Below are 26,323 nucleotides of genomic sequence, written 5' to 3' on the forward strand. Positions count from 1 at the left end.
ATTTTAACGGTGACAAGAAGACGGCCAATTGCAGCCTCTATTTTTAGGAGAGCCGGCGGCTGCAGAAGGATGTGTACTTTCCTCAGTTCCTTCCCAAAAATCAACGCTGGAGACAATCAAATAGCAGCTGTTGTGGCTAGGTGGTTCTACCCCCGCCTCCCCCCCCCTGCCTCACCCCGCCTCACCCATCCTACCCCCCCCTTCTCCAGTCCCCCAGCCGAAGCAATCTGCCTTCACAGGTTAACTTTTACACCCAGCTCAAAAAAAAAGAAGAAAAAATCCCAAAACAGGCGGAAGCGACACAAAAGCAGATGTGACTCAACATGTTTTTTTTCCGGTAAAAACTCAGCGAATGATGGAGTTTTTTATCACTGCTGGTGGCAGCTGGGGGTATTTCTAAATATACATGTGGACAATTGATCTTCTAATAACAGCGGAGGAGACCTCCATGACCTGTCCTGAACTGATAATGACCTGCTGCTGTGTGTTTGTCCCGGACTCCAAGAATTTACTTATTCTGGCAAATGAACTGGTCTGACGAGTGTAACGTCTGAAAGCAGCTCGACCCACATTCACTGCACAGGCTTGAGAATAGAACATGTCAGAATGTGCAGGAAGGACCAGCGAGCGATAACAGAGCTGCAGCAGAGGAAACCCCACAAAGCTACCAAAGTCATAGCGTTTTAAAACATATTGGGAATCCAATTGGAAAATAACTGAAATTCATCATCTGGGCTTTATTCAGAAATCTGCTCAGAAATGACATGAACAATCTCCCAACTCCTGCTTTTAGCCTTCAAATTGAGAGAAGTTAAAAAAGAACACCAGGACATTGTTTGGTTTGATTTCAGGCTCTAAATAAAGACAAGTTTTAAAATTTGAGGGTTTTTTCCTACATGAAGCAGAGTGTTTCTGATAACGCTCGCTCAGCATCTTGTCTTTACGGCTTCACCTGCTCGAGGTAACTATGACTCACTTCCTTTAAATCAGGACTCAAAACACTATTATTTACACAGACTTTCAAATAAAGATTACATTTGACCTTTTTTAGTACCTTTATCTTAAGAAAGCATTTTCTTCATTTATTCTCTTTTTAATGCTGTTTTCAGTTTCTTTGTTTTCATGTATTCATTTTATTTCTTTGTAAAGTGCTGTGATCCGTCTTGTGTCTGAATGGTGCAGGAGAATTACATTTGTGTTGTCATGACAATCAACATCAATGGAGGATTAATCACCGTGCACTATGAATACCGCAGCATGTTACGGGTTTCCCATTTTATGAGCATATAAAATGTTTTATTCTGGGTCTTTTTTTGTTTAACTATATGACATAAAATGAGAATCAACTGTAGGAGTGAATGTTTGTGCTGTGCTGAGCTGTGTTGGCCTGGATCAGCTCAAGGGACCCTAAACTGGATACAACTATCAAAGTTAAATCAGAGGTGTTGGGTTCACCACAGGGTATGATGGAGGGATGTGCTTGTTTATTTATCATAAGTTATATCACAATTACAATCCTCCACTCACTGCACTTGTTACTCTGGCTGTGCCGGCCTAATCATCATGGCTGTATAAGTGACCCTGTTGGACCGGTGCTGTCTGAGGGTTTGATGATTTCAAGTGACAATGAACAACTGTCGCTACATTTTGGATGTTTGTTTAAAGGATAACGGTGCACAGAGCCACTGAAAACACAATTTTTTGACAACGGCTACCAAGATGGAACTTTTCGAAAATGCTCAGACTCGGTCGCCATGAAGATGGCGGAAACGCTGTTCCTGGTCGCCATGTTGGTAGTAACTAGTAGTTCTGCACATGCTCAGTAGAGCCAATTAGAAAAAAAGTTTCCTCCGTAGTGTCATGACTCCCACTCCATATTCTCCTGGGACTTGGTACTTTTATTTTGATAGTCACTGAAATAAGTATCCAACTTGGGAGTTTTATTTTGACAGTCACCGTATTAACAATTCAATTTGGTGGTCTGTCCACGAGAATGTCCATGTTACTGAACAGAAAAAAACAGTAAATGCAATGGTCAGTCTACTCACACCACCTCCATTTTCCCCCATTTTACGCGGAGACGAAGCTCTTTCAAAAAGTAGGCGGGGCCTAAAACATGATGGAACCGAATGAGAAGCAGCTCATAGAATCATGTTGGGAGTCAAACTTTACAGTGTGTTTACCTTGTGAAGGTGCGAGAAGATGAGAGTAAATTACTCTGCAGAGACGTGTCAGCAGTCTTCCTCAAACTCAGTGTGTGTGTGTGTGTGTGTGTGTGTGTGTGTGTGTGTGTGTGTGTGTGTGTGTGTGTGTGTGTGTGTGTGTGTGTGTGTGTGTGTGTGTGTGTGTGTGTGTGGAACAAATGAACACCTTGATAACAGCAGTGTGAAATCTGCCTTTAATTTCCTGTGGACTTCAACCTTCACTGTAAAACAGTGACATTATGAAAACCTTCAATTTTCTCAATGGGGCATTCTGAGCTGCTCCTCCACATGTGTGAGAGTCCGGAGGGTGATCTGCCCTGAAGATACTTTATCTCCCTCCAGCTCACACTCACACAGTATCGCTGTGAGGACTAATTGTTGACAGGTGGCCTTAATGCTCTCCTTTGAAACAAAAGTGTGATTTACGAGGGCGCTCCCTGAGACCTGGGCTTTCAGCGCTGCTACTACAAACTTATCTTTCTCCCCTCGTGCCTGTCGCTGCCCCCCCGCCCCCCTCCCAGTCCACCTCCCCTCAATTGCACCTCATTACTTTGCTCGCTCACTTTCACCTCGTCTCACTTTGATGTCGGTGTCGCGCTCTGTCTCTCAGCCAGCCGAGCCCGACTCCAAACTCACACCAGCTTTTAATGTTTGATGGCCGATTTTTCACAGAGCGGAGGAATGCTGCATTCTGGGTCAGGGTGAGACAGGGGTCCGGGTCTGGACAGGGAAGACAGGAAGGAGAGAGGAAGCAAGGGCGCCGGCCCACTGTGTGTGTGTGTGTGTGTGTGTGTGTACCCTGTCTTGTTTCTTATATGTTGCTCCGTATAAAGACTCAATAATACATGTTTGAGGAGAACTCCATGGTACCCAAAGTACAAAATCCAAGAAACTTCAAATCCATGAAGTAAAATTTGTATAAATCAAACATAATCTTGCTTGTAAAGATGCCTCTTGGAGCAAAATACAATAAAAAGAAATCCAGAATCTATGTCTTCTAAAAAGATTGTGAGGTTCAAAATGCAAAGAATGAGTAGAATTTGTCCTGTTCCTGCGCTAAAGCTATGAAATCCTCTACGGAACAGTATTTCTCTGCAGGATCAAGTCTGATTCTTCTCAGGAAACATGATTGTTTTATAAATCCAGCCTCACACTGTGATAATACTTGTTCAACAGTGATAAGAGATGGAGCTTTATTTATGAGATTTATCCATGAATGCTGCTCTTACTGACATATAAACATACATGAAGAAACTATAAGTTACTTCCATTAAAACATTGATGTTTCTTTGGACTTTCCTTGCTGATCTAGGTTGAAACTTCTGTTGGCCAGGTTTGAACAACTCTGTGTTATACGATGTTTTATGAACTGTCATTTGGATTCTGTGAAGTGATTCTGGATGAATCGAGGCTCAGTGATGTTCCTGGAAGTTCAGATGGACGAGACGTGGAAGGTTTCGCTGTGAGCGACACCTGGGAGGTCAATCAGTGCAGATGTGTGTGTGTGTGTGTGTGTGTGTGTGTGTGTGTGTGTGTGTGTGTGTGTGTGTGTGTGTGTCAGCTGGGGACAGATTCAGTGTTTGACAAACAGATGAAGGAGGTTGCGACAGAGTCCCTGGAAAAGTGGGAGTGGAAACAGTGAGGTGACTAATGACACACTTCTCTTGAACCTGATCAACAACACAGTGTTGACTCAGGATCAGATCAGCCGCTGCCACAAGGAATCATTAAAATACTCATCTTTGATGAAAAGAGACCTTTCAATCGAGACTCGTATTATAAAAGTGTAAAATCAGTTTGATAGAAGCTCAAACTCACCAGATTCTGTAAAAACAAACGATGATGGTAAAATGAAAATTGAGTTCACTGAAAAAACTTTTCCACCGCTTGAGCAGTCACCAAAGTTCTTTAAGGCCCTTGCATACTCCTTTTCTAAAGCCATAAGAACAAGAAGAAAAGTCGGGCTGTGACATCAGCCAGCTGCTGAATAAAATGCTTTTTCGGCAGGAGAGTTCATACTGTGTGAAGAAGCTGTTGAACACGTAGGCCACGCCCCCTCACGGCAGGCACACGTCTGTGAAGCGGCGTTTTAACTTTTCAACAGCACAGCTTATTTCTCGCCTCCAGTGCTTTCAGAAATGCATTTCTCTGAACTGTTTCAGTAATAAAAGAGAGTTTTTGTCTGACATGTTGGTCCAGTTTTAACTGCAGGAGCTGAGTGAAGCGTTCAGGTGCATCACGTAAAGCCGCCGTCCAACATGCTAACGAGCTGCGGGGTTCATACAGTAGCGAGGTTCCATGCTAAAAATGATTCAAATATGACTAATAGTTATTAGTGAGCTGGAACGTGCATGTGCAGCACACGACAGTGCAGAAGTTTCGGAAGTGCGGCACCGATATACTTCAGCCCGGATGGTCGACACAGCTGAAACTAATTTCTTCGGCCAGAGGGAGCTGGTTGTAGAAAATGATGTCATTTGTTCGGCAGGACCCTGGAGTGCCGAACTCTCTTCTTGTTCTTATAGAGGATGAATCGGCCTTTACACTGTTCATCACACTCACCCATTCACACGCACACTCACACAGCAGTGGAGGCGGCTGCCCTGCGAGGTGCTCAGTCCACCCACTGGGAGCAGTTTGTTGTTCAGTGTCTTGCTCAAGGACACTTGGTCATGTGGAGAGGAGGAGATGGGGAACTAAACCTGCAACCTTCCAACAGACAGACAACCTGCTGTACCAACTGAGCTACAGTTGCTATGATGAATTCACATCGTGGGTGCATCCAAATAGCATCCTATCTCCTGTTCTATAAACTTTTCCTTAAACCCAGGAAGTGATATGATAAGGGACGTTTGAATTCTCAATAAGCAAAGGAAAGGAGACTCAATGCTTCCTTTAGAACCTCCTTTACCCTAGAAACACCGATGCATCATTTTCCAAAGGAGACCACATCATGCTGCCCCACAATTCCTTTCAGCGCCAACGTTTGAAGGGACCAGCTCATCGGAGCGTTCAGGGAAACTCAACGCAGATCATGTTAAGTTACCAAAGCAATAATCTCCCTAGAACAACTTTAAACCATTTAAAACCTAGATCCCAGCTATGAATGTTATGGATGTTGTGAAATGAACACAATAAAATAAACTTTTTGTGCAGCCGATTCCCAGTTTGCACTGGTTATTTATTCACCTGGCAGCAGTTTCACTTTAGTTCCCTGTAGCCTGGCAGCCCCCTTTCCTTTGAGTTACATTCAAACCTTGAGATATTTGAGTTTATATCAGCGGTTAGAGGCACAGGGGAAAGTGGTAGAAATGCAGTTTTTTGGGGGAAATTTGTAGTTCTTTCACCACGGCAGACGTCACTAACCTGCGCCACCGGCAGATTATTATGACGTCACTAAGTGAAAGTGCAGTCCAACTGTCAAAACAACGTGATCACCTTTCACTAACTCCTTTAGGACGCCTCCTAACATCTTTCCTTTCCTGTGACGTCATCCACGGAGTTAAGGAAAAGTGGATAGGAAAGGAGAAAGGAGGGACAATTCGGAAGCACCCCACATCTTTGTGTCCCCGTCCTTACCGTGCAGCGGTGAGCCCGACGGGCTGCTAGACAGACCGGGGATGGGGCTGCAGCGCCCCCCAATGCCTCCACCTCCTCCCAGGATGCAGCTGCCTCCTCCCATGCCTCCCCCTCCTCCTCCCAGAGCGGCTGCCCGGTTCAGCTCCTGCTCGATCTCCTCCAGGCCGGCGCTCTTCTGGAAGCGGGACATGCGGTTGACCACCCGGGGGGACATGTGCGTGCGGGCACAGGGGGCGCCGCCGTACGGGTTAATGGGGAACACGTGGGTGGTGCCACGGAGGGTGCTGACGGCCACCCAGCGGCTATCCTGGCTGAAGCACATGTCCTGGACCTGGAGAGCAGAGGAAGGAGGGAGGGTGAGAAGATCTGCTGAAGCTGCTTACTGATTTATGCTCCAGCAGAAGCACAACTCTACTGAAGTTTCTCCTCTCACTGACTACGAGCCTAGAAACAGAACAACACCAACGCCGAGGCGATCCTGTCAGAAACCACAGACTCATGTTTGTGTCTGTGCTTCTGAGCAGCAGGTGTTGATGCATGAAGACACTGATAATGTAATAATGGACAAGAACAGAAGAATCCAAGCCTCAGTATATGATGTGAAGAATATAGTTTGAATCCCTCCACAACAATCTGTCTGTCTGTCTTCTTGTTTCCATTCCTTCTGTCCTCGAACCCCAACCAGAACAGGAGGACATCTCCTCCTCCTCCTCTGGTTCTGCATGTTTCTCCTCATCTGAGTCTGGTTCTGCATGTTTCTCCTCATCTGAGTCTGGTTCTACAGGTTTCTCCTCATCTGAGTCTGGTTCTGCATGTTTCTCCTCATCTGAGTCTGGTTTTGCAGGTTTCTCCTCATCTGAGTCTGGTTCTACAGGTTTCTCCTCATCTGAGTCTGGTTCTGCAGGTTTCTCCTCATCTGAGTCTGGTTCTACAGGTTTCTCCTCATCTGAGTCTGGTTCTGCAGGTTTCTCCTCCTCTGAGTCTGGTTCTGCAGGTTTCTCCTCATCTGAGCCTGGTTTTACAGGTTTCGAATCCTCTAACTCTGGTTCTGCAGGTTTCTTCTTGCCATCTTCTCTACTTACTCATGTGGAATTGTTGGTTTTTCTATGTAAAAGTTTGTTGAAATGACTGTGTTGTAGGTGGCGCTAAATAAATACAATTTAATTGAATAACACAACAACATGCCAATAATGTAATAGAAGTAAAAAAAAAACCCTAATTGAGAAAGATTGCTGTATAGGTTGTAGCTCTTAAAATCCAGAAGAAAACTGCACAAAGACGGTAAAGATTTAGGTTTAGTTTTTTTGTTTGTGTGGCAGTTGAGCTTGCCACCCTGGGGTGACAGTCTTTGCACACACAGGTCTTTATTTAACAAAACCAAATCACTCCACGGACACAGTCTCTCCCAAGGTCGATTCATACTCCTTAAGAACAAAAAGAAAGTTCTGCACTCCGGGGTCCTGCCGAACAAAACGAAGTCGGCTCTCTCTGGCTTAAGAAAATTGGTTTAGCTGTCGAAACTTCGGTACTGCCGTGTGCTGCGCGTGCACGTCCCAGCTCGTTAATGACTATCAGTCATATTTTAATCTTGTTTAGCATGAAATTTCGCTACTGTATGAGCCTCACAGCTTGTTAGCATGTCAGAGGACTGGTTTACGTGATGCACCTGAACGCATCACTAAAAGCAGTCAGCTCCTGCTGTTAAAACCAGACCGACATCGTGGCTCGGACACAAACTTTCTCTTTTATTACTGAAACTGTTCAGCGAAATATATTTCTGAAAACATTGGAAGCGAGAAATAAGCTGTGATGTTGAAAAGTTAAAACGCTGCTTCACAGATGTGTGACTGCCGTGAGGGGGTGTGGACTACGAATTTGACAGCTTCTTTATGAAGTATCAACTCTCCTGTCAAAAAAAAAAATTTTTCGGCAGGAGAGTCACAGCCTGACTTTTCTTCTTGTTCTTATGGGAGTATGCAGGGGCCTGAAGAAGAAGAAGAAGAAGAAGAAGAAGAAGAAGAAGAAGAAGAAGAAGAAGAAGAAGAAGAAGAAGAAGAAGAAGAAGAAGAAGAAGAAGAAGAAGAAGAAGAAGAAGAAGAAGAAGAAGAAGAAGAAGAAGAAGAAGAAGAAGAAGAAGAAGAAGAAGAAGAAGAAGAAGAAGAAGAAGAAGAAGAAGAAGAAGAAGAAGAAGAAGGAGGAGGAGGAGGAGGAGGAGGAGGAGGAGGAGGAGGAGGAGGAGGAGGAGGAGGAGGAGGAGGAGGAGGAGGAGGAGGAGGAGGAGGAGGAGGAGGAGGAGGAGGAGGAGGAGGAGGAGGAGGACGAAGAAGAAGAAGAAGAAGAAGAGTGCTAAGCTGTCCACTGTGGGATTCATACCTGTGAACCTCTTGCTCACTGAGCTCTACCACCACCACTACAGGCAAAGTGAAAGGCGGTGAGGAGAGAAGGTTTTCCTGCAGCCTCCTGTGCCTGCAGGTCGTTCTAATCCGCTGCCAGGGCCGGCGGAGGAGCAGTGACATCGTCCACATTCCACTCCGAAGCTGAGTGACCTCTGAGCGTGCTGATTAAAGGCGACTCAGACAATAAGGAGGACTCTGTGCACCATAATTGGTGGTAATGGACCTGTCAGAGCTCAAATCCACTTCATGGTTACCTGAAGGGTGACTGGAATTCCACATTCGCAGTGTGACAACCCCGATGGCATGAAGAAGCTGTCAGGCTACCTGAAAGAGCTGGAATGTGACTGTGTAAGTCCCATGCAGAGTGCTGATGTGCTGGGAACAGATTCCAAAGGACCTGATGACATCTGAGACAAGGCAGGAGACAAGAGGAGGCACTGCGTACTGTCAGACTGGAACCAGCAGACATCAAGCAGCTCCGCTCACCTGAGAGCACCTTTCCTCAGGAATCATGGGAATGTGACAGAGAAGGACAGAGGGAAAGGAGGAGCCTCAACCATCAGGGGCTGTGGTGGATTGATGGAGGACAAGCTGAAGACCACTGGTCATTGTTATGGAGGTGATTACTGATTGGACAAGCTGAAGGCGCCATGTCACAACATTTCACGTTGAAGTGCATTGTTTTTGCTTTTTGTTTCAGAAAAGCTTCACATTTAAACGGCAGTGTTTTGAAAGTGGTTTCTGTTTCCATGGCAATGGCACTGCAACTGATGTAGCTTTCATGTTGGCCACTAGTTGGGGCTGTTCTAACTTTTAGTGGTGAAAACACACACACATGCAGCAGAGAACAATGGGCTCTAAAAAGTAACAAACGCTGACATTCTAGTGGACAAACCACCGAGATGGATTGTTATTATGGTGACTGTCAAAATAAAACTACCAAGTTGGATTGTTATTATGGTGACTGTCAAAATAAAACTACCAAGTTGGATTGTTATTACGGTGACTGTCAAAATAAAACTACCAAGTCCCAGGAGAATATGGCCGGGGTGATGACACTATGGAGGAAACTCTGTTCTGATTGGCTCTACTGAGCATGTGCAGAGGAACTAGTTACTACAACTAGTTACTACGCCGTGGTGACCAGGAGCAGAGTTTCCGCTAGCTACTCGGGAACTGTTTTTATTCAGTTGTGTTTTCAGTGTCTCTGAGCACCGTTGTCGTGGAAACAAATCCCCAAAACGCAACAGAAGCTTTGCGTTTTCACTTGAAGCTGTTTTCATATAACCTGAGTCAGGTGGAGTGAATATAAAAAACTACTATTAAAACCTGTAGCTTCTCTCCACTTCATCAGTGACATACAACAAAACTGAAACTAAATGTACTGTTTGCTGGTTTCTGAGAGACAATCATTTTTTCTGTTCTAAACCTGTGTATCAATATTTTACGAGACCCTACAGTTTCCTTAATTCAACTCAAATATAGAGAAGAGCTGTGGTGCAGCAGAAGTGACTAGTTGGGTGCATGCAGCTAGATAAAGCTCTGCAGGATGTAACAGGATCCAACATGCCCTGCTTCATGGCTGTAAAGTGTAGCAGTACAGCAGCGTTGCCCCTGTAACCTTTAGGTTGCCCCGTGGCTGGCGGTGGGTACGCACCCGGCTGCGCCTGCAGGTCCTACAGCTGTTATCAACCACTGTTCTGTTTACCTGGCCTCGGGTCACTGACAGCCAGCCGCATGTTTGGCCGCTGGAGACAGATAAGGCGTCTCTCCACCCACCTCACTGCAGACGTTATCACTCTCCGGTGTGTTTCAGAGTGCGTGTGTGCGTGAGTGTGTGCAGATAACCTCTGACCCCAGCACTAAGCTGGGGCCGGCACTCTGTGTTTACAACGGGCTGGATCAAAGCTGGCTGAGTGTGCAGGCGGTCAGCGGACCTGCCGTTTGCTCAAACATTAACCGGAGGCAGAGTGTGTGTGTGTGCATGTGTGTGTGTGTGTGTGTGTGTGTGTGTGTGTGTGTGTGTGTGTGTGTGTGTGTGTGTGTGTGTGTGTGTGTGTGTGTGTGTGTGTGTGTGAGATGCTTGTTTTCCCAGTCGATATTCCTGAACCGAACAAGGCCTGAAGTGGTGATGTTGAGTAAGCACTTCTGACTTCCACTGCAGGAGGAGAACATACGAGGAAATTCTCCCCAAAAGAGATTCAATCAATCACTGCTCCCGTCTCGGCTCCCATTTGTTTTATTTAACTCAAAACAAGTTGGTAAAGTCAGCTGCTTTGTTTCCAACAAATATAAAGCTCTCTCGTGTCACCGTGCAGAACCCACTGAATTTTCACCTTAATGGATACTCTTAAAGCATAAATGACCTTTAACTTATCAATAGGAGCTTGTGTTTGGTTCATCCATGTGTGATAGTAGTTAACATGGATGTTATGAAGCTATAATAACTTCACACAGCTGGAAACAGCTGCTCAAATCTGCTGCAGTGGCTTCAAAAGATAAAACTGAAACCATCAAAAACAGCCGATAGCATGTCCTGCAGCTCCTGGTGAGTTTTAACATCTCTTTCAGTTCTAAAGGTTTTAGATTATAATGTCCAGACACTCTGATATCAGTCCATGTGCACAGTGCAGGCAGTTAAATCTGGCGCGACCACTTTCCTGCTTTCCTCTGGGACTGTGAAGCTAAAGCAGCATGGACTGGGAAGAGGAAAAGAATCACCACAGCACCTCAGTGTGTCCGATGACTTTTTCACTAATTATATCAATGATATAATGTGATAAACACAACAAGCATGCTGTGACTCCACCTCACTCACACTGTTAACTTTAGAGAAATGCTATAGTCAAACATAGTCAAGTGAGTTCAGCATGAAAAGAACAAGGATGGTCTATTTTAGTTTGTGGGATGAATTAAGTGATCATGTCATGTCTGTTCTTACATGCTGTGTGCAGATGACTGAGAGGCTGCTTGGAGAAAACAAAACAACATGAGGACATCCCATAATCACATGCAGTGGCACTAAAATATGGTTGGTCATGTTCACCTCCATATTTGAGGCTGAGTACATTAAATGACAGTGTGACATTCAACTACTGCAGAATACATCTGTTTACAGTCGGCATCACTTCGCCACTGTCACTTCTCTTTCACTTCACTCATTGGGACTTTTTAGGAAGTTTTCTTCTATTAGACCATGTTGTTATTGATGTTCTATAAACAAAACTGAACTCATAACCTGACACATAATGACATTTATAGAGAAACACTACACTTTAAAGCTGTTTAAGAAAAAAGAAAGAGGAGCAGGAGGAGAATAGTAACAGTAGGACCTCCTTTTGAGCTGGATTTATATGTTTTTACAGTGTGTCATAATCCTGTTCATGTTAGAAATCAATCTTCTTTTTTTTGCTACTGAGAACTATCAGTAGTGAAATTGCAAACGAGGAAAAGTGGTTCAACATAAATGAATCCACATTAAACTTAAATAACACTAAATTCATGGTATTAGGCTACAATAAAAGAAATACATATGCACAGATAAAGGTAGATGGTGTGGAGATCGAGAGAATTCACGAAAGTAAGTTTCTTGGTGTTACAATTGATAATAAATTACATTGAAAATCTCACTTAAAACACGTTCAAAACTACATATTTAGAAGTATTTCAGTGCTCAATAAAGTAAAACACACCCTGGACCACAAATCACTTCACATTTAACACTGTTTACTGGTGTTACCATATCCAAAGGACTGAGCAGAGGTTTGGAGCAACACGTATAAAGGTTCACTACAGCCACTATCAATTCTACTAAAAAGAGCAATATGGATAATTCATCAAACTGGGTATAGAAATCACACAAATCTATTCTTCTTAAAATCAAAAATACTAAAATTGACTGACCTGGTACATTTTAGAAGAAAAAAAATAATGTATAGAGCAATAAACGACCAACTTCCTACAAATATTCAGATCTATATTTTTTGAAATAGAGATGGAGTTATAACTGGAGAAGGGATTTAGAGTTAAAACACAGAATATTTCACACAACACTGAAGTCATTTGGTCTTTCTATATGTGCAGTGAAATTGTGGAGCAGATTGGAGGGAGAGCTCAGGCAGCGTCCAATCATGACTCAGTTCAGAAAACTGTACAAAACAATGGTGATCACTGAGTCCAGAGTAGGAGGGGCTGTAGATGCAAGTGTTAAGATTAAGATGTTAAAACTTATAATGATAATAGCAATCACTCATTAATATCAGCTTAAAACGTACAGCATATGTTGAGTGTGTGTTTGAGAGAGAGTGAGTGAGAGAGAGAGAGAGAGAGAGTGAGTTGGACCTTGGCCTCAGTCTCCCCGCGATGCAGCGTGTACAGATGATGGACGGCGCTCTGGGACGACGCCCACGGGTGTGTGAGGATCTGGAAGACGTGGAAGTCGTGGCCCAGCGTGTCGGCCGTCACCAGCAGCATTCCTGAGCCAACAGACAGGAGTTAGAATGAGGAGGCGCTCCCACACTGCAACACAACCCGGCTCATCATTTTTACAGCTGTCGCTGGATGTGGTCTTTGTTTTATTGTGCTGTAAATTTAAAGTGTTTTATGGTTGTTTTCACATGATGCTCAGTATATACAGTCCGCCTTCACATTGTGGTAATTGCAGTTTTATGGGTACGGGGTGTTGATGGTGTCCATGTAACAGGAGGCCAGCCACAACAGACGAGGACAGATCAACTGTCCCAACCGTTCCAGCAGAGGTGCTCATCTGGAACCGGACAGGAAAGTCCAGATGTTCGACCGAAAGTTTTTCTATTTCTTCCACTTTCTTTTGTTATCTTCATTTCCAACAATAGTCGGACATTCAGACAAACAGGCTGAAAACGCTGCACTATTCCTCCACTCCAGAGGGGGCGATAGGAACAAGAGCAGAGTCGACAGGCATCCTGGCGTGATGGGCTGTAAACACTGAAGATGTTTCAGATGGGGCTTCAATAAACGTTTACGTGAGACAAGATTGGCAAATAAGAGTCCTCGCAGCAAAACGGATCCAAACCAGCAGAAATGTCCTCCATTCGTGATCAGTCAGCTTAAAGCTGATGTGCTTATTAAATAAATATTGGTACTTTTAAATGAACAGATCACACATTCTGAAATACAAAATGACGTGCTGTCATCCAATCTGATACCCCCAACAATACAGACTCTGCTCCCGGTCACTGAACAACACAACACTTTTTCAGGGGTAATAAATTTACCCTCAAACTAAATGTTGAGCCCTGGTCCAACACTATAGCGGCCGTCCCACTGCAGTCCGTGCCGGAGCGTGGCGTAGTTCAAGAAGGTGGTACATGTCAAAGTATCATCCATACCAAAGGTAAGATTTCAACATCTCCAGTGGTACACTTTGATTTTAATTCAATTTATTTCAACTGTGCCAAATACAACAGTGTCATTTCACAACACAGAGAAAAACCAACAAGTTTTACATGAGCAGGTACATGAGGCAGTGGAAAGGAACATCTCCCTCTTAACAAGAAACCTGCTGAACCGGACTCAGAGGAGGAGAAACCTGCTGTTCCAGTCGGGGTTGGGGGATAGAAGGAGAGAAAAGAAGAGGACAGAAAGCAACAGGGAACAGGCCTGCCTTCTTCCCATAATGTATCCTGGTAACACCATGGCCAGACTTCACGAGACTGGACCACCGTTGGCCTGTTTTGATCCTGGCTCCTCCATGATGGCAGCTCTCAGATGGTCAGTACCGTCGGAGTCGTGATCTTGTCACTCTCATCCATCACTAGTTGTCCTGTCCTAGAACACTGTAGAGGAAACTACCAGGGTTTATAACGCCGGCTGCAGCCAGAGTCGCTCCCATCCGCACACTGGCTCATTTCACGAGCCAGTCCATACCATCAAAACTGTTTGCTAGCAGTTTAATATGTGCTCCTTCTTGCTGCGTGTCGTTATAATGACATAATGAGCATCATGCACTTTATATGTCAGTGGTTTCATGTTGTGGTGAATCTGAGTCTGCTGTGATGAAACATCAGCTCCCATCTATCCTCCTAAAGCAACTCAGAGTAACGGAACAATTCAAGAAGATCCTCCTGACAAAACATCACTTAAATATATGATACGATATATCTAAATTATTTCAAATTAAGAGTCTATATTTAGCTCAATTTCATCCTCAATAAAGATTAAAAAACCCACTGATGGTAAAACAATACTCTTTAAGTTTATGTGTGAATGTTGATAAACTGACTGGACGTGAAGTCAGTTTGAGTATTTAATCTGATTTCCTTCAGGCAGCCAGGACGATGAGCCACGCTCACCAACATGACAGAATTACTCTGCTGTTAAAACAAACAAACCAGTTCATTAAAACAAAACCAGCTATCGCTTGTTGCCCTCATAAAATGCGGCCTCCACTGGTGTCAGCGCTGTCTGGGTGAAATCAAGCCTCCAGTCGTGTGTCTTCTCAGGACGGATGGGATGATGAGCGTCTGTCACAGTCACAATCTACGTGTCATACATCGGTGGATTCACCGAAACACCGAACCACAGCTGTGCACGAGTGTCACCAACACTGACAGGCCCATTCATTTGGCCTGTTTTATTTGAAGCTCGTCAAACTCCAGAAAGTATAGGCCGTCACCATAAACAACATGCTCAACAAACCACACCAGAACAAACCCAGATCTAAACTGGCTCAGCCAGTAGGAAGGAAGGCCACACGGTTTCTTCCCCCTCCCGTCAGGCCACGGAGACCAAACAAAACGTCCAAACCTCCGTCCTCCTCACAACTCACAGCCATCGATGATATTAAAGCAATTAGCATTTTTGCTCAGAGTTTCCCCCCTTGGAATCTTTTATGTGGAGGCTGCAGTAGGTTTTAATTAGTGGCCGGGCTTTAATGGGTGGCATGTCAAAAGTGAAAAGAGGAGGCTGGAATGGCATGAGATTAAAAGAATTCAGCAACACGTGCGAGGGAGATGGAAAACACTCCCTCGCTGGAGAAAAAGCAGTCAAGTATGCAAAAAAATGTTGTACTTATATTCAGGGTTGAAAGCTTTCTTTTTTTTTAACTCCTGCATGAGCAAAGAAGAGTTTTGTTCAAAGATGATGAGGAGTGATGAAGGAAGGGAGTGGAGGTCAAGCAGACTATGGTAGGTGGAGGAGAAGAAAGAGAGGAGAAGTCAAGTGAAGTGTGCATTAAGACAGTGGTTAGCTATTCATGCTGTATCAGAGCGACCAGAAAGCCAGAGAGCTCATGCCCGGGGCCTGTAAACTCTTGAAAAACCCACGCCCCAAACGAGGTGCCAAGCCACAAGAAGCATTTGCGTCAACTGGGAATAGAGAGAAAAAAGGGACGGGGCCCTTCTAATTATAGAGTCTGGAAACGGAAGCGCAGGGTGATTAGGAGTTGAGGCGCTGCGGTCTGTTTATCTGGGAGCTTCCTCTCGCTCTCAAACCCTACCTCCCGCACCCTTCACTCTTTCTTTGGTCCTTCCTTCTCTCTGTGTTTTGGTGAGCCCTGCCCACCCGGTGGCTGGAGAGTCTGGCCCCTGGGCTTTCTGACAGATGAGTCTTGGCCTCTGTGTTTTGGCCAGCGCCGCCGAGTGTGGGCTCCAAAAAAGTAAGAGCTAAGAAGGGCTGGAGAGCTTTGTGAGCGCGAGAGCCCGAGGATTGGGGCTTTTGTGGCCTTGTTGAAATACAGAGGCCCTCACCGAGAGGCGTCAGTCGGTTAGCCCGCGGCAAGGCCAAATTAAAAAGTAGCTGAGCCGCTCAGCGGGTGAAAAGAGAGGGTTTCGGGGAAACCAGAGGCTGGCCGGAGTGAGGTTTGACACGTCCTATTTATAACACCTTGTCCCGGGGTTACAGTGTTATTTACAATGTTTTAGTACCAAGATTTCTGGCACATGCACTTGGCGTGCACTGAACTGGTAGGGACGACCTCTAATTTGCCATGTGTGCAAGACATACGTCTGAATGGTAGATGAGGGAAGTGATATAATCATTTCCATAAATATAAGTCTCGACTCTCTTTATTTTTTTTCAAGCCCAAAAAATCTTCTTGTTTTGTTTTGCTGCAGGCTTTACTGTCCAATCCCTGACCACGCAAACAAAAAACATCTGCTCAGTCCCATTAATACAGCGAGGATGTTTCATTTACAAAGTGGTCGGGCGAGCTTTATTCTTGACAAAGGCAGATGGGACGAGAGAGAAATCCAGTGAGAGAGAGACAGAAAAATGAAAAGAGCAAAAAGGCGGTGATTTCCCGACTTGGCAACAAGGAAGGCCACAACAAAACTAGTCCACTTTTTAATTAACAACACTAGGCTCCAAAAAAGCTTTGAAAATCGGAAAAATCTTAAATTATAACCATGTGGAAGGCATAAAGCTTACAAGATGGAATACTTGGGGGATTCAGATAGCTTTACTGTTACCAGGATGCATAAACTTCAGAGCAAATGAGCCCAACACACAAATGAAAGACTATCCATCACGAGACAAGGCTTTGTCTTCAGGACTGCTATTTTAGCGGAAGGGACCGGACTGTCTGTGTCTGCAGGGATTTCCACATGTGCTGGACATACACAGTCAATAAACACTCTGCAAAGCACACACACAAGGCAAGAGTGTTGGAAGTAATGTTTTCTTTTTCCTCAGCTACAAGGGAAACTCCAAAATCCAGAAGCCAATCATTCACTCAGGATATTTTCCTTTGTGTGGTGCCAAGAATTCAGCTTTCTAACTCCTAAAATATGGTGGTAAAATAAGAAAAATAAAGTGAATGAATAGGAATATGCTCTCGCCTTAACCAGTACAAATTGCCTGGCTGCAGAGCCGGTTGAGGGAGGAGAGGGCCGGACTAATCTTCTCATCACCGCAGCGCTGCACTAATGTAGCAGCAGCTTTAGGGGAAACATGGAGGTCAGCTACAACCACCAGCCAAAATCAACCACCTCGTGTAGCAGAGAAGGTACGCGCTGAAGAATTACACATTCATTTGGAAATTCATCAGGTCAGACTGCCTTCAACTTCCCTGTTGGAATAGATTCTATTTAAAACTTGGGTGTGAAGGAGTGTAAATGCAAACCAATATTCTATATAATTATTCAGACATTTAGTTAAACGATGTTGAGATCATAATGCTTTTGAACATAAAAGTGAATGTGGAGCGAAAACAATGAACTTCGTGAAGATGGGTGACGTGTCTACACTTCCTGCAGTGCAGTCATTTAAACACACATCTGTATCCTACTCAGCTTTGAAGACACTTACAGCTCTTTTATTGAAACTTTACCCCATTTACATATTTATATGTATGAATATACGTGTTGTAAATATGGCTGAGTCACAGTGTACGAGTACGTTGTGTACACACGTTAGTTTGTTACAGTTGGATCAAGGGAAGAATCCAACACACAACCCCCACCCCTACACAAACACACTCACACACACACACACACACACACACACACACACACACACACACACACACACACACACACACACACACACACACACACACACACACACACACACACACACACACACACACACACACACACACACACACACACACACACACACACACAAAAACTCTTCTAGATATACATCAGGATATGAAAGAAAGAGAATTTAACAGCTGATGAAGCCATTGATTAAATATTTAGGGTTAGAGTTGTTCAACAGCTCAAGGAATATTAATGTGTTCACACTAACATTTAGGCCTCGCTCACATGTTTCAAGTGAAAACTGTTTTTGCGGGTTTTTTTCAGAAAATGTTCACATTTACACAGCAACATTTTGAAACACTGTCTGTTCACAGGGAAATGGTAGAAGTTCTGAAAACACTGGAGTTAGAATGCCAGGCCACCAGTTGGAACTGTAACAATGGGCTCTAAACATTAACAATGGGAGAACAGGACAATCTAGTGGACAAATAAAACTACCAAGTTGGATTGTCATTACGGAGACTGTCAAAATAAAACTACCAAGTTGAATTGTCATTACGGTGACTGTCAAAATAAAACTACGAAGTTGGATCGTTATTACGGTGGCTGTACAAAATAAAAGTACCAAGTCCAGGAGAAGATGGACTGGGAGTCATGACACCACAGAGGAAACTTTGTTCTGATTGGCTCTACTGAGCATGTGCAGAGGAACTAGATACTATGGCCATGGTGACCAGGACCGCTGTCTACAAGGGGACAAAGCCTGAGCGTTTTGGAAAAGTTCCACCTTGGAAGTAGATTTCCAAATCTTGTGTTTCCGAGCAATGGTGTCGTGTAACCAAACATCACAACGCAAAGAAAGTGCGTTTTCACTTGAAATCATTGTTGTGTAAACACGGCATGAGGGCTCCTCGCACCATCATCACCTGGTCCTTAAAGACCCCTACCACCGATCAGTGCAGCTGATCAATGAAGTACATCCAGACTTCTAAGCAGTTTTAATTCTTGGGCCATAAGAGCCTTAAATAACCATTATAACCAATAACCAAATAACCAACCAACAACCTGGACACTGGTGTTTTAAATCTCACTGCAATCCTGCTCCTGATGCATTTATCTTTGTGTTTAATCACTTTCCTTTAAACATTTTTAAACTATCTATTTTATATTTATATCATGAGTGCTTTTATACTATAAATGTATTCTAAATGTATTTTGCACACCTGTATGTTTTTTTACGAAGGGAGCGGCACCTGCAAGGTCATTATGTCACTCATACAATGACAAATGACGCATTCTATTCTATCCGTGCACAATGAGGACCTCTGCTGCTGTTTATATATATAAGGCCTTTATACATGGTAGAGACGGTCAATGAACTGGACTAACTGATGATACATCTGGATAAACAAGTCAAACATCTTCGGCAGCATGTTCCAATTGAAATGGCCCAGTGGCAGACACACAGAACACAACGCTTTGCATTATTTACATGCTCAGTCAAGCATCAACACATTTCTAAACCTTATACAGCCAATAATATAGATCCACACATGGTTGGGCATTTCTAAAGCAAGTTTGTCACACACCACTTCGAGTAGCCACTAATATGTTTGCATCAATCATTAATAAAAAATCAAAATTTGAGGAGAATTCAGTTTAAAATTAAAGAAGGTGGCAGAAAGAGTCAGAGAGGGAGAGAGGACAAGGGCCTGCAAAGAAAATGTGAGAAGCAAACGGGGGTAAGAGGGGGAAAGGTACGTATGCTTCATTTGATGTACAGTGGGCTGAAACAGAGGCTCCACAGGCAGACCACCTGTGAGCACTTAGATATTAATAGATATGAGAAAGGTGTGTGTCTGTGTGTGTGTGTGTGTGTGTGTGTGTGTGTGTGTGTGTGTGTGTGTGTGTGTGTGTGTGTGTGTGTGTGTGTGTGTGTGTGTGTGTGTGTGTGTGTGTGTGTGTGTGTGTGTGTGCGTCATGGCTGAGAAGCTGCAGTTAGTTTGACATTACTAAGCTGGAACCGCGGCTCTGTTGGCGGAGCGGCAGTGGGCCGACATTAAAGCCTTGCCGACACACGGAGAGCAGGCAGCGTAACGGTCAAGTTCACAAAGCGTGACCGCTCTCAGGGCACAGCTCCGGGCCTGTTCTTTCATCACCTTGAGTGGTAAACACACTACTTAAGTCTGCTTTTATGGGGCATTTACATATTTGCAGACTTCCTGCTGGAATTGTTTTAACACAAGATATGTTATCAGCAGATCAACAGAACACATAAAGTCATGAAACCCAAAATCTTTGGCTTTGTTTTTCAGTCTAACATGTTTCCACTGCTTCTCAGTCAGAACTTTAACGCAAAGTGATTCTCGAGATGTGTCAACCAAAATCCTCCAAAACTAATCACCACTTCCTGTTACAGATTTCAGGACTGTGATCGGGGCCTAATCCTTTCTCCTGAGCCAACAAGCAAACAAGCTGAAGGAGATAAGCTTCTTGCATTTCCACGGTGCCTCTCCATCTTTTTGTTCCCTGCTATCACTAATAAGGTCTATAAACACAGCCGGAGTGGCTGGTCAGAGGTGAAACTAAAGAAGTATGCGGCTTTTCTTCTTCATGTATTATTGAGTGCTAGGATGAAATAAACAAAACAAAAGAAAACAAAAAAACACAATAATCTAGAGAAAGCTTTTAGAACCTGTTTACATGACAACGATTTCAAGTAAAAACACAAAACTTTAGTTGCATTTTGGTTGCCCGTTTACACAACAGGGCACTGAGCTTGGACGGCAGCCATGCCAACTTCTAATAAAGGCAGCAACAGGAGGACACGCCAGGTCTCTGCCTGTTGCAAGAGCAATCATAATATTGTTTGCCCAATCTGCCAAACAGGACAAGGGAGAAAAAAGAAAAAGAAAAAACAGTGCACTGAGCAACTGAAAAGACAACGTTTGGAAAACAGCTCCGAAGGTGGAACTATTTGAAAACACTTGGGCTCCATTGTTGTGTCGCCAGTGGGAACAACACTTTCAGGAAACACACGGGTACATCCGAATTGTCCCTCCTAACTCCTTAACTATCCACTTTTCCTTAACCCCGTGGATGACGTCACAGGGTTAAGGAAAGGTGTTAGGAGGTTTCCTAAAGGAGTTAGTGAAAGGCAATCACATTGGTGTAGCAGTTGGACCGCACTTTCACTTAGTGACGTCATAATAATCTGATGGCGGCGCAAGTTAGTGACGTCTGCCCTGGTGAAAGAATGACAAGTTTCTGAAAATGGACTACAAAAAGTGCAACCGCTGATATAAACTCAAATATCTCAAGGTTTGAATCTTGAATTAACTCAAAGATAAAGAGGCTGCCAGGCTATGAGGAACTAAAGTGAAACTGCTGCCAGGTGAATAAAAAAAACAGTGCAAAATGAGAATAGGCTGCACAAAAAGTTTACTTTACTGTGTTCGTTTCACAACATCCATAACATTCATAGCTGGGATCTGGGTTTTAGATGATTTAAAGTTGTTCTAGGCAGACTATTGCTTTGGTAACTTACCATGATCTGCATCTTTTTTCCGACATCGTGAGTTTCCCTGAACACTCGGATGAGCGGGTCCATTTAAATGTTGTCGCCTCAAGGATGCATAAAGGAAGCATCAGTGGTTCCTAAGCTAAAAGAGACTCTAAAGGAAGCAATGAGCCTCCTTTCCTTTGCTTATTGAGAATTCGGACAGTCCTTATCATGGCCGCCACGCAAAACACTTCCGGGGTGAAGGAAAAGTCGATAGTTAAGGAGTTAGGAGGGACAATTCGGACGTACTCCCAGTCTCCTTGTAGATGGAGGAAATGCTGTTGCTCTGCACATGCTCAGTAGAGCCAATCAGAACAATGTTTCCTCCCTGGTGTCATGACTCCCAGTCCATATTCTCCTGGACTTGGTACCTTTATTTTGACAGTCACCGTAACAACAATCCAACTTGGTAGTTTTATTTTGACAGTCACCGTAAAAAACAATCCAGCTTGGTGGTCTGTCCTCTAGAATGTCCGATTAGATCAAACCAGAGTTCACACAAAATGTTGTTATGTCAATGCAGTTTTAAGTTCACAGATGCTTTCACGTCAATAAATGAGTCTCAGGGTGCTGATGTGATGACAGTGAAGTCAGGTTCACCTGGACAGGTGAGCAGTCCATCGTAGGAGACACAGTCACACACACTGGACATGAACAGCCACCAACCAACCTCAAACAGGTTTTTCAGGCTGAGGTTGTCCAGAGACAACCCACAGGGAGAACATGAAAACTCCACACAGCCAGACTAGAAACGACCAGGAGCACCAGCTCCTGCACCACCTAGAGCTTTTTTCTCTGATCAGAGAAGGTGAACCACTGACCCTCCCACCAACTCACACATGGTAAGAGGTCACCATGAGGCTGCGTGGGCCCTGAATAACTCCACACTGCTGGGACGGGAAAGTGTTTCCTCAGCTAAGTCTTTCCAAACAGAGCTGACTCACGGTAACTATCCGGTTCAGATCCTCTACTCTGACCACAGCTGATCACTTCTCCTTCTAGTCTGCTCCAGTCTGTTGTTGAGTTCAGGCATCCTGGGTTTATCACTGTGAGCGGAGTGGGTGCTCCAGTCTTTCTGCAGCTGGAGAGGAATGGGCAAGACCATGGTGATTCTGTTCTTCTGCATTCATAATGACCTTCTCGAAGAGCATGGAGGCATTTATTTTAACAGAGTGACAGTGTTTAACCCTCACGATACATCGACCAGCAGTCACAAAGCTCCACAAAGAAGCAGCGATAGAACCAGATGAAGCACCACAGAAGAAGAGCAGAATGTGTGTTTTGGTCTTGTACTTTGGTGAGTAAATGGCACATTGTTATCTGCAGTCATGTTTCACTGCTCCAGGACAACGTGACTTGCCATACCTCTGGAAAGATGCACTGACAAACAGCTGGCCATCGACTTTTATAAACTCAGCTTTTTTACAGATCAATGTGTGGAAAACGCAAATTGTGTTTGCTGCTTTCTTCAGACTTCTTGAAAAAGTGCATCAAGTTTATCTACAAACTTCCCTGGAGCTGGTGTGTGTGTTAACTCAAATTTCCCTGCAAATGATCCCTGACAAGAGGACAGGATGAGTCCAGCTGTGACAACACCTGAGGGTTTGCACATTTGTTAATGTCAGGCAGATGAACCGTCTTCTGTCTCACATCACACACCAAAAACACATCGAACTCTCACTTTCTAAAGTTTTCATGAAAATTGTATTATATTGTGTCTGTTTGAACGGGACCATTTTATGGAAACCATAAACTGTAGGTACTGCTATTTCTCTTCAAATAACAACGGGCACCAGCGAGGTAGAACGGTGGTGCCTTCGCTCACCAGGCAGAGAAATACCATGTTCAATTCCTAAATCAGTTTTTTTGTTCGTATTTTGGGCCAAACAGCATACATTTCCTTTGATTCTTGATTAAATCATTAAATTATAAAATCTGCCAGTGTCAGATGTTGTGTGTCTGTTAAGAGTCTGTTAATATGTGTTTTCATTTTCCACTTTCACTATGATTTTATCCTTCTATCGTCTCACTTTCACTGAATGAGTCTCATTTGATTCCATGCAACCAGAACAGAGGTGTCATTGTTATTAAAAAAATTGTTTCAAATTGTTATGACAGAAAGAGAAATGGAGGACTTGATGACTATCAAATGAGTTGGACAGTTTTAGAGTATTTCTGACAGAAACAGTAAATCAGCATGTATGAGGAGGAGGAGGAGGGGGACCAGGGCTAATTACCCACCAGTGTGAAGACAGCTCAATCTGCTGAGGTGGCTATAAATTCAGAGTGGGGAAACCTCTGTGTGTGTGTGTGTGTCTGTGTGTGTGTGTGTGTGTGTGTGTGTGTGTGTGTGTGTGTGTGTGTGTGTGTGTGTGTGTCCTGTCAGCAGGCTCCGTGGCGGCACAGCGGGCCAGGCTATTCATTAGGCCGGGCCGTGAGCAGACCAGGGACATGGTTTATGGGATAGATCCATGTGTGGAGAGATTCAGTCCTGATCTATCCGACATTGGCCTCGCTGCTCATTCAAAGCTTCCATATTGGGAACTTTGCATAAACAGCCCCGTCTGATTGAGTGGGAGCCATCTATGTTTTATGGGACCAGAAGAGGAAATGAAAAAGATTCTCCACAACGTAAAAGTTGTAATATGGAATTTAACTGAGTTTAAAAAGGAGATTGGAGTTCACGGTCAGTGCACATGAAGCAGCACAGAAACACCCAAACCGTCAAATATCTACATACACAATGTCGACTCTGCCCCATAGCCTGTAGGGAACGCTGCACACTGGCGCAGTGGATCGTGTGCTCAATGTCATGGGTTCAAGTCCGGAGCCTTTCTGTGAGGAGTTTGCATGTTCTCTCTGTGTGTGTGTGTGTGTGTGTGTGTGTGTGTGTGTGTGTGTGTGTGTATTTCCTCCCAAAGAATCCTGACTCAACACACGGACATGGATGGAGCCGCTTTTCTGACTGACGTGTACTCGTAGGAGTCCTGCGGACTGTTGAGTTTCCATAAATAAAATTTAAAAAATGGAATCAGAGAAGTTACCAGTATATATAAAATCAGGTGCTATTTTGTGCACACAGTTTGTAAAAGTCCAGGTATTATAGGTGTTTTGTAAAAGTTGGAAATAAGGAGTAAAAACTCTGAAAAAATGTGCCTAAATACTGACGTGTTCCACATGAGCAGCTTAGGACAGAGTGTCCAATATCTAAATCATATTCGCCCCAAAAATCTGGAAATTTCACTCAAAAAGAAAGTGTACTCTTACTGTTTGCTTTGGTCTTTCATTCAGCCCGCCTAAATAACAAGATGAAAACAAAACTCCAACGACAGCTTCCACACACCATGTGACTGCAATCAGTCCACATTAACCATTTCAGCTCCATCAGTTATTATTCAATCCACATTGAAAGAACACCTTTCTGAAGCCTCATGTCATACAAGTTTGATTTTGAGTTTTGTGGATTGCATTATAACAGAATAATCATTGAAATACTTTTAAAACATGAAGTCATTTCTATCACACAAACTATTTTATTGACTGATGATAGCAACCTCAGTAACCTCAGTAAGTGCTGGATTACAGTGTCAGTGAAGAACTAATGAAATGTGTTTCAATGCACTTCATTTCTATTCTGAAAGTAATTCTTCCTGTTTAGTCTGAAGAGTTGTTTTAAATTGTGAAAGCCTGTGTATTACCTTTGAGGATGATCATTACAGTGTGTTTCATCACGACTCAGAGAGATTCGATCTGCAGTTCGCTGACCTGGACTGAGGCTGTGCGCGGTTACTGAATCAATCACTCCACCTAGTGCCAGTCACAGTCACCAGAAAACTGCTGGACAATATCTGAGCCATCAAAACACCGCCTTCCTCTGACACAGACATCATACCCGGTAATCAAGTCAGGCATCGTTAAGGCCCAGTGAAAAAGACGAGAGGTGAAAGAAAACAAGCGCACACACATTGCAGCTGTTAAAGAGAGCGTTTTTCCACTGCACTTCATCTGCATCCCTCTAATTACCACTAGGAATAGATTCACAGATCCACCGAAGCGCCACACCAAAAGCTGGCGGCCCCCGGCCCGCCCTCTGTAGAGCCTCCAGCACACACAAGCTGCTGGGGTTTCTTACATAACTCTTCCCAGCCAAACTCCCCAGGCGCTGCCGGGCTGGGGTCATTGTTTCCTCCACTGCCGGCTCGCCGGGCGGGCCGCTCACCAGGAGCCACTTCCCTCCAAATCCTGAGAGAGTTGAGCGAGAGGCAGAGCAGTAAGCCATCACTCAGGATTTGGAGCGGGATCACATGGCCAGGACTCTCATTATGGGACACTCCACAGCAGGCAGCTTCAAAATGAAAACCAATGAAAGAATAAACAATGATGAAAGCGGCCCTGCAATCACAGCAGTGGAGAGGAGGAGTCTCTACGCTTGCTTTAAGATTCAACCAAACCTTATTTCATGCGCCGCCTGCAATAAAAGAAAAGGAAAAAGTTGGGGGAAATCTGTATTTCTTGGCTCTACGTCTGGTGTGCGTTCAGCTCGTCTGGCTCCAGCTGAACCCGTCAGATTAAAGCAGCACCAAATTAGGACAACGTGATATGATAGAGACGTGTGTGAGATGAATAAACACATTGAATTAAATGTCTGTGCGTCACAATAAGTCTTGTTTCTCTTGCCCCATATGAACACCAGTCCCTGTGTCTTTCCTTTAAATTCCACCAGCAGTGTTTCAGAAGCAGAACTGTGACCAGCAGTTCTCTACAATAATAAGGTGTGTGAAAAGAACATTCCCTTCATGAGAACAGAATTCACTAGTCCACAGTCTGTTTTTAAATAAGTAAAGTGAGTATGTCTGAATTGTGTGTGTGTGTGTGTGTGTGTGTGTGTGTGTGTGTGTGTGTGTGTGTGTGTGTGTGTGTGTGTGTGTGTGTGTGTGTGTGTGTGTGTGTGTGTGTGTGTGTGTGTGTGTGTGTGTGTGTGTGTGTGTGTGTGTGTCTGTTAATAAAGAAGCTGCTGAGAGATGACTGTGACCCTTTAACCTCCAAACCTGAAGAGTTTCTTTCGCCTGCTTTGGCCAAACTCAGAAGCAGCAGGATAATTTGTCTTAAACACTGCTCATC

The 26,323-nt window shown here is 44.1% G+C and overlaps 1 protein-coding gene across 1 annotated transcript in view; it reads right to left on the reverse strand.

Moving 5' to 3' along the window:
• The window catches only part of bcas3 (BCAS3 microtubule associated cell migration factor), a 415,011-nt gene that overhangs the window by 319,867 nt on the left and 68,821 nt on the right, over nucleotides 1–26,323 (reverse strand). Inside the window, exons 14-15 of the mRNA XM_080459250.1 lie at nucleotides 12,521–12,654; nucleotides 5,784–6,114 (exon numbers count right to left, since the gene is read on the reverse strand). Coding sequence (XP_080315376.1) covers nucleotides 5,784–6,114; nucleotides 12,521–12,654 — 465 coding nt within the window. The remainder of the gene's footprint in view (nucleotides 1–5,783; nucleotides 6,115–12,520; nucleotides 12,655–26,323) is intronic.

This window comes from Lipophrys pholis (assembly GCF_963383615.2).
Source record: "Lipophrys pholis genome assembly, chromosome: 3".
In the NCBI taxonomy this organism is placed as follows: domain Eukaryota; kingdom Metazoa; phylum Chordata; class Actinopteri; order Blenniiformes; family Blenniidae; genus Lipophrys; species Lipophrys pholis.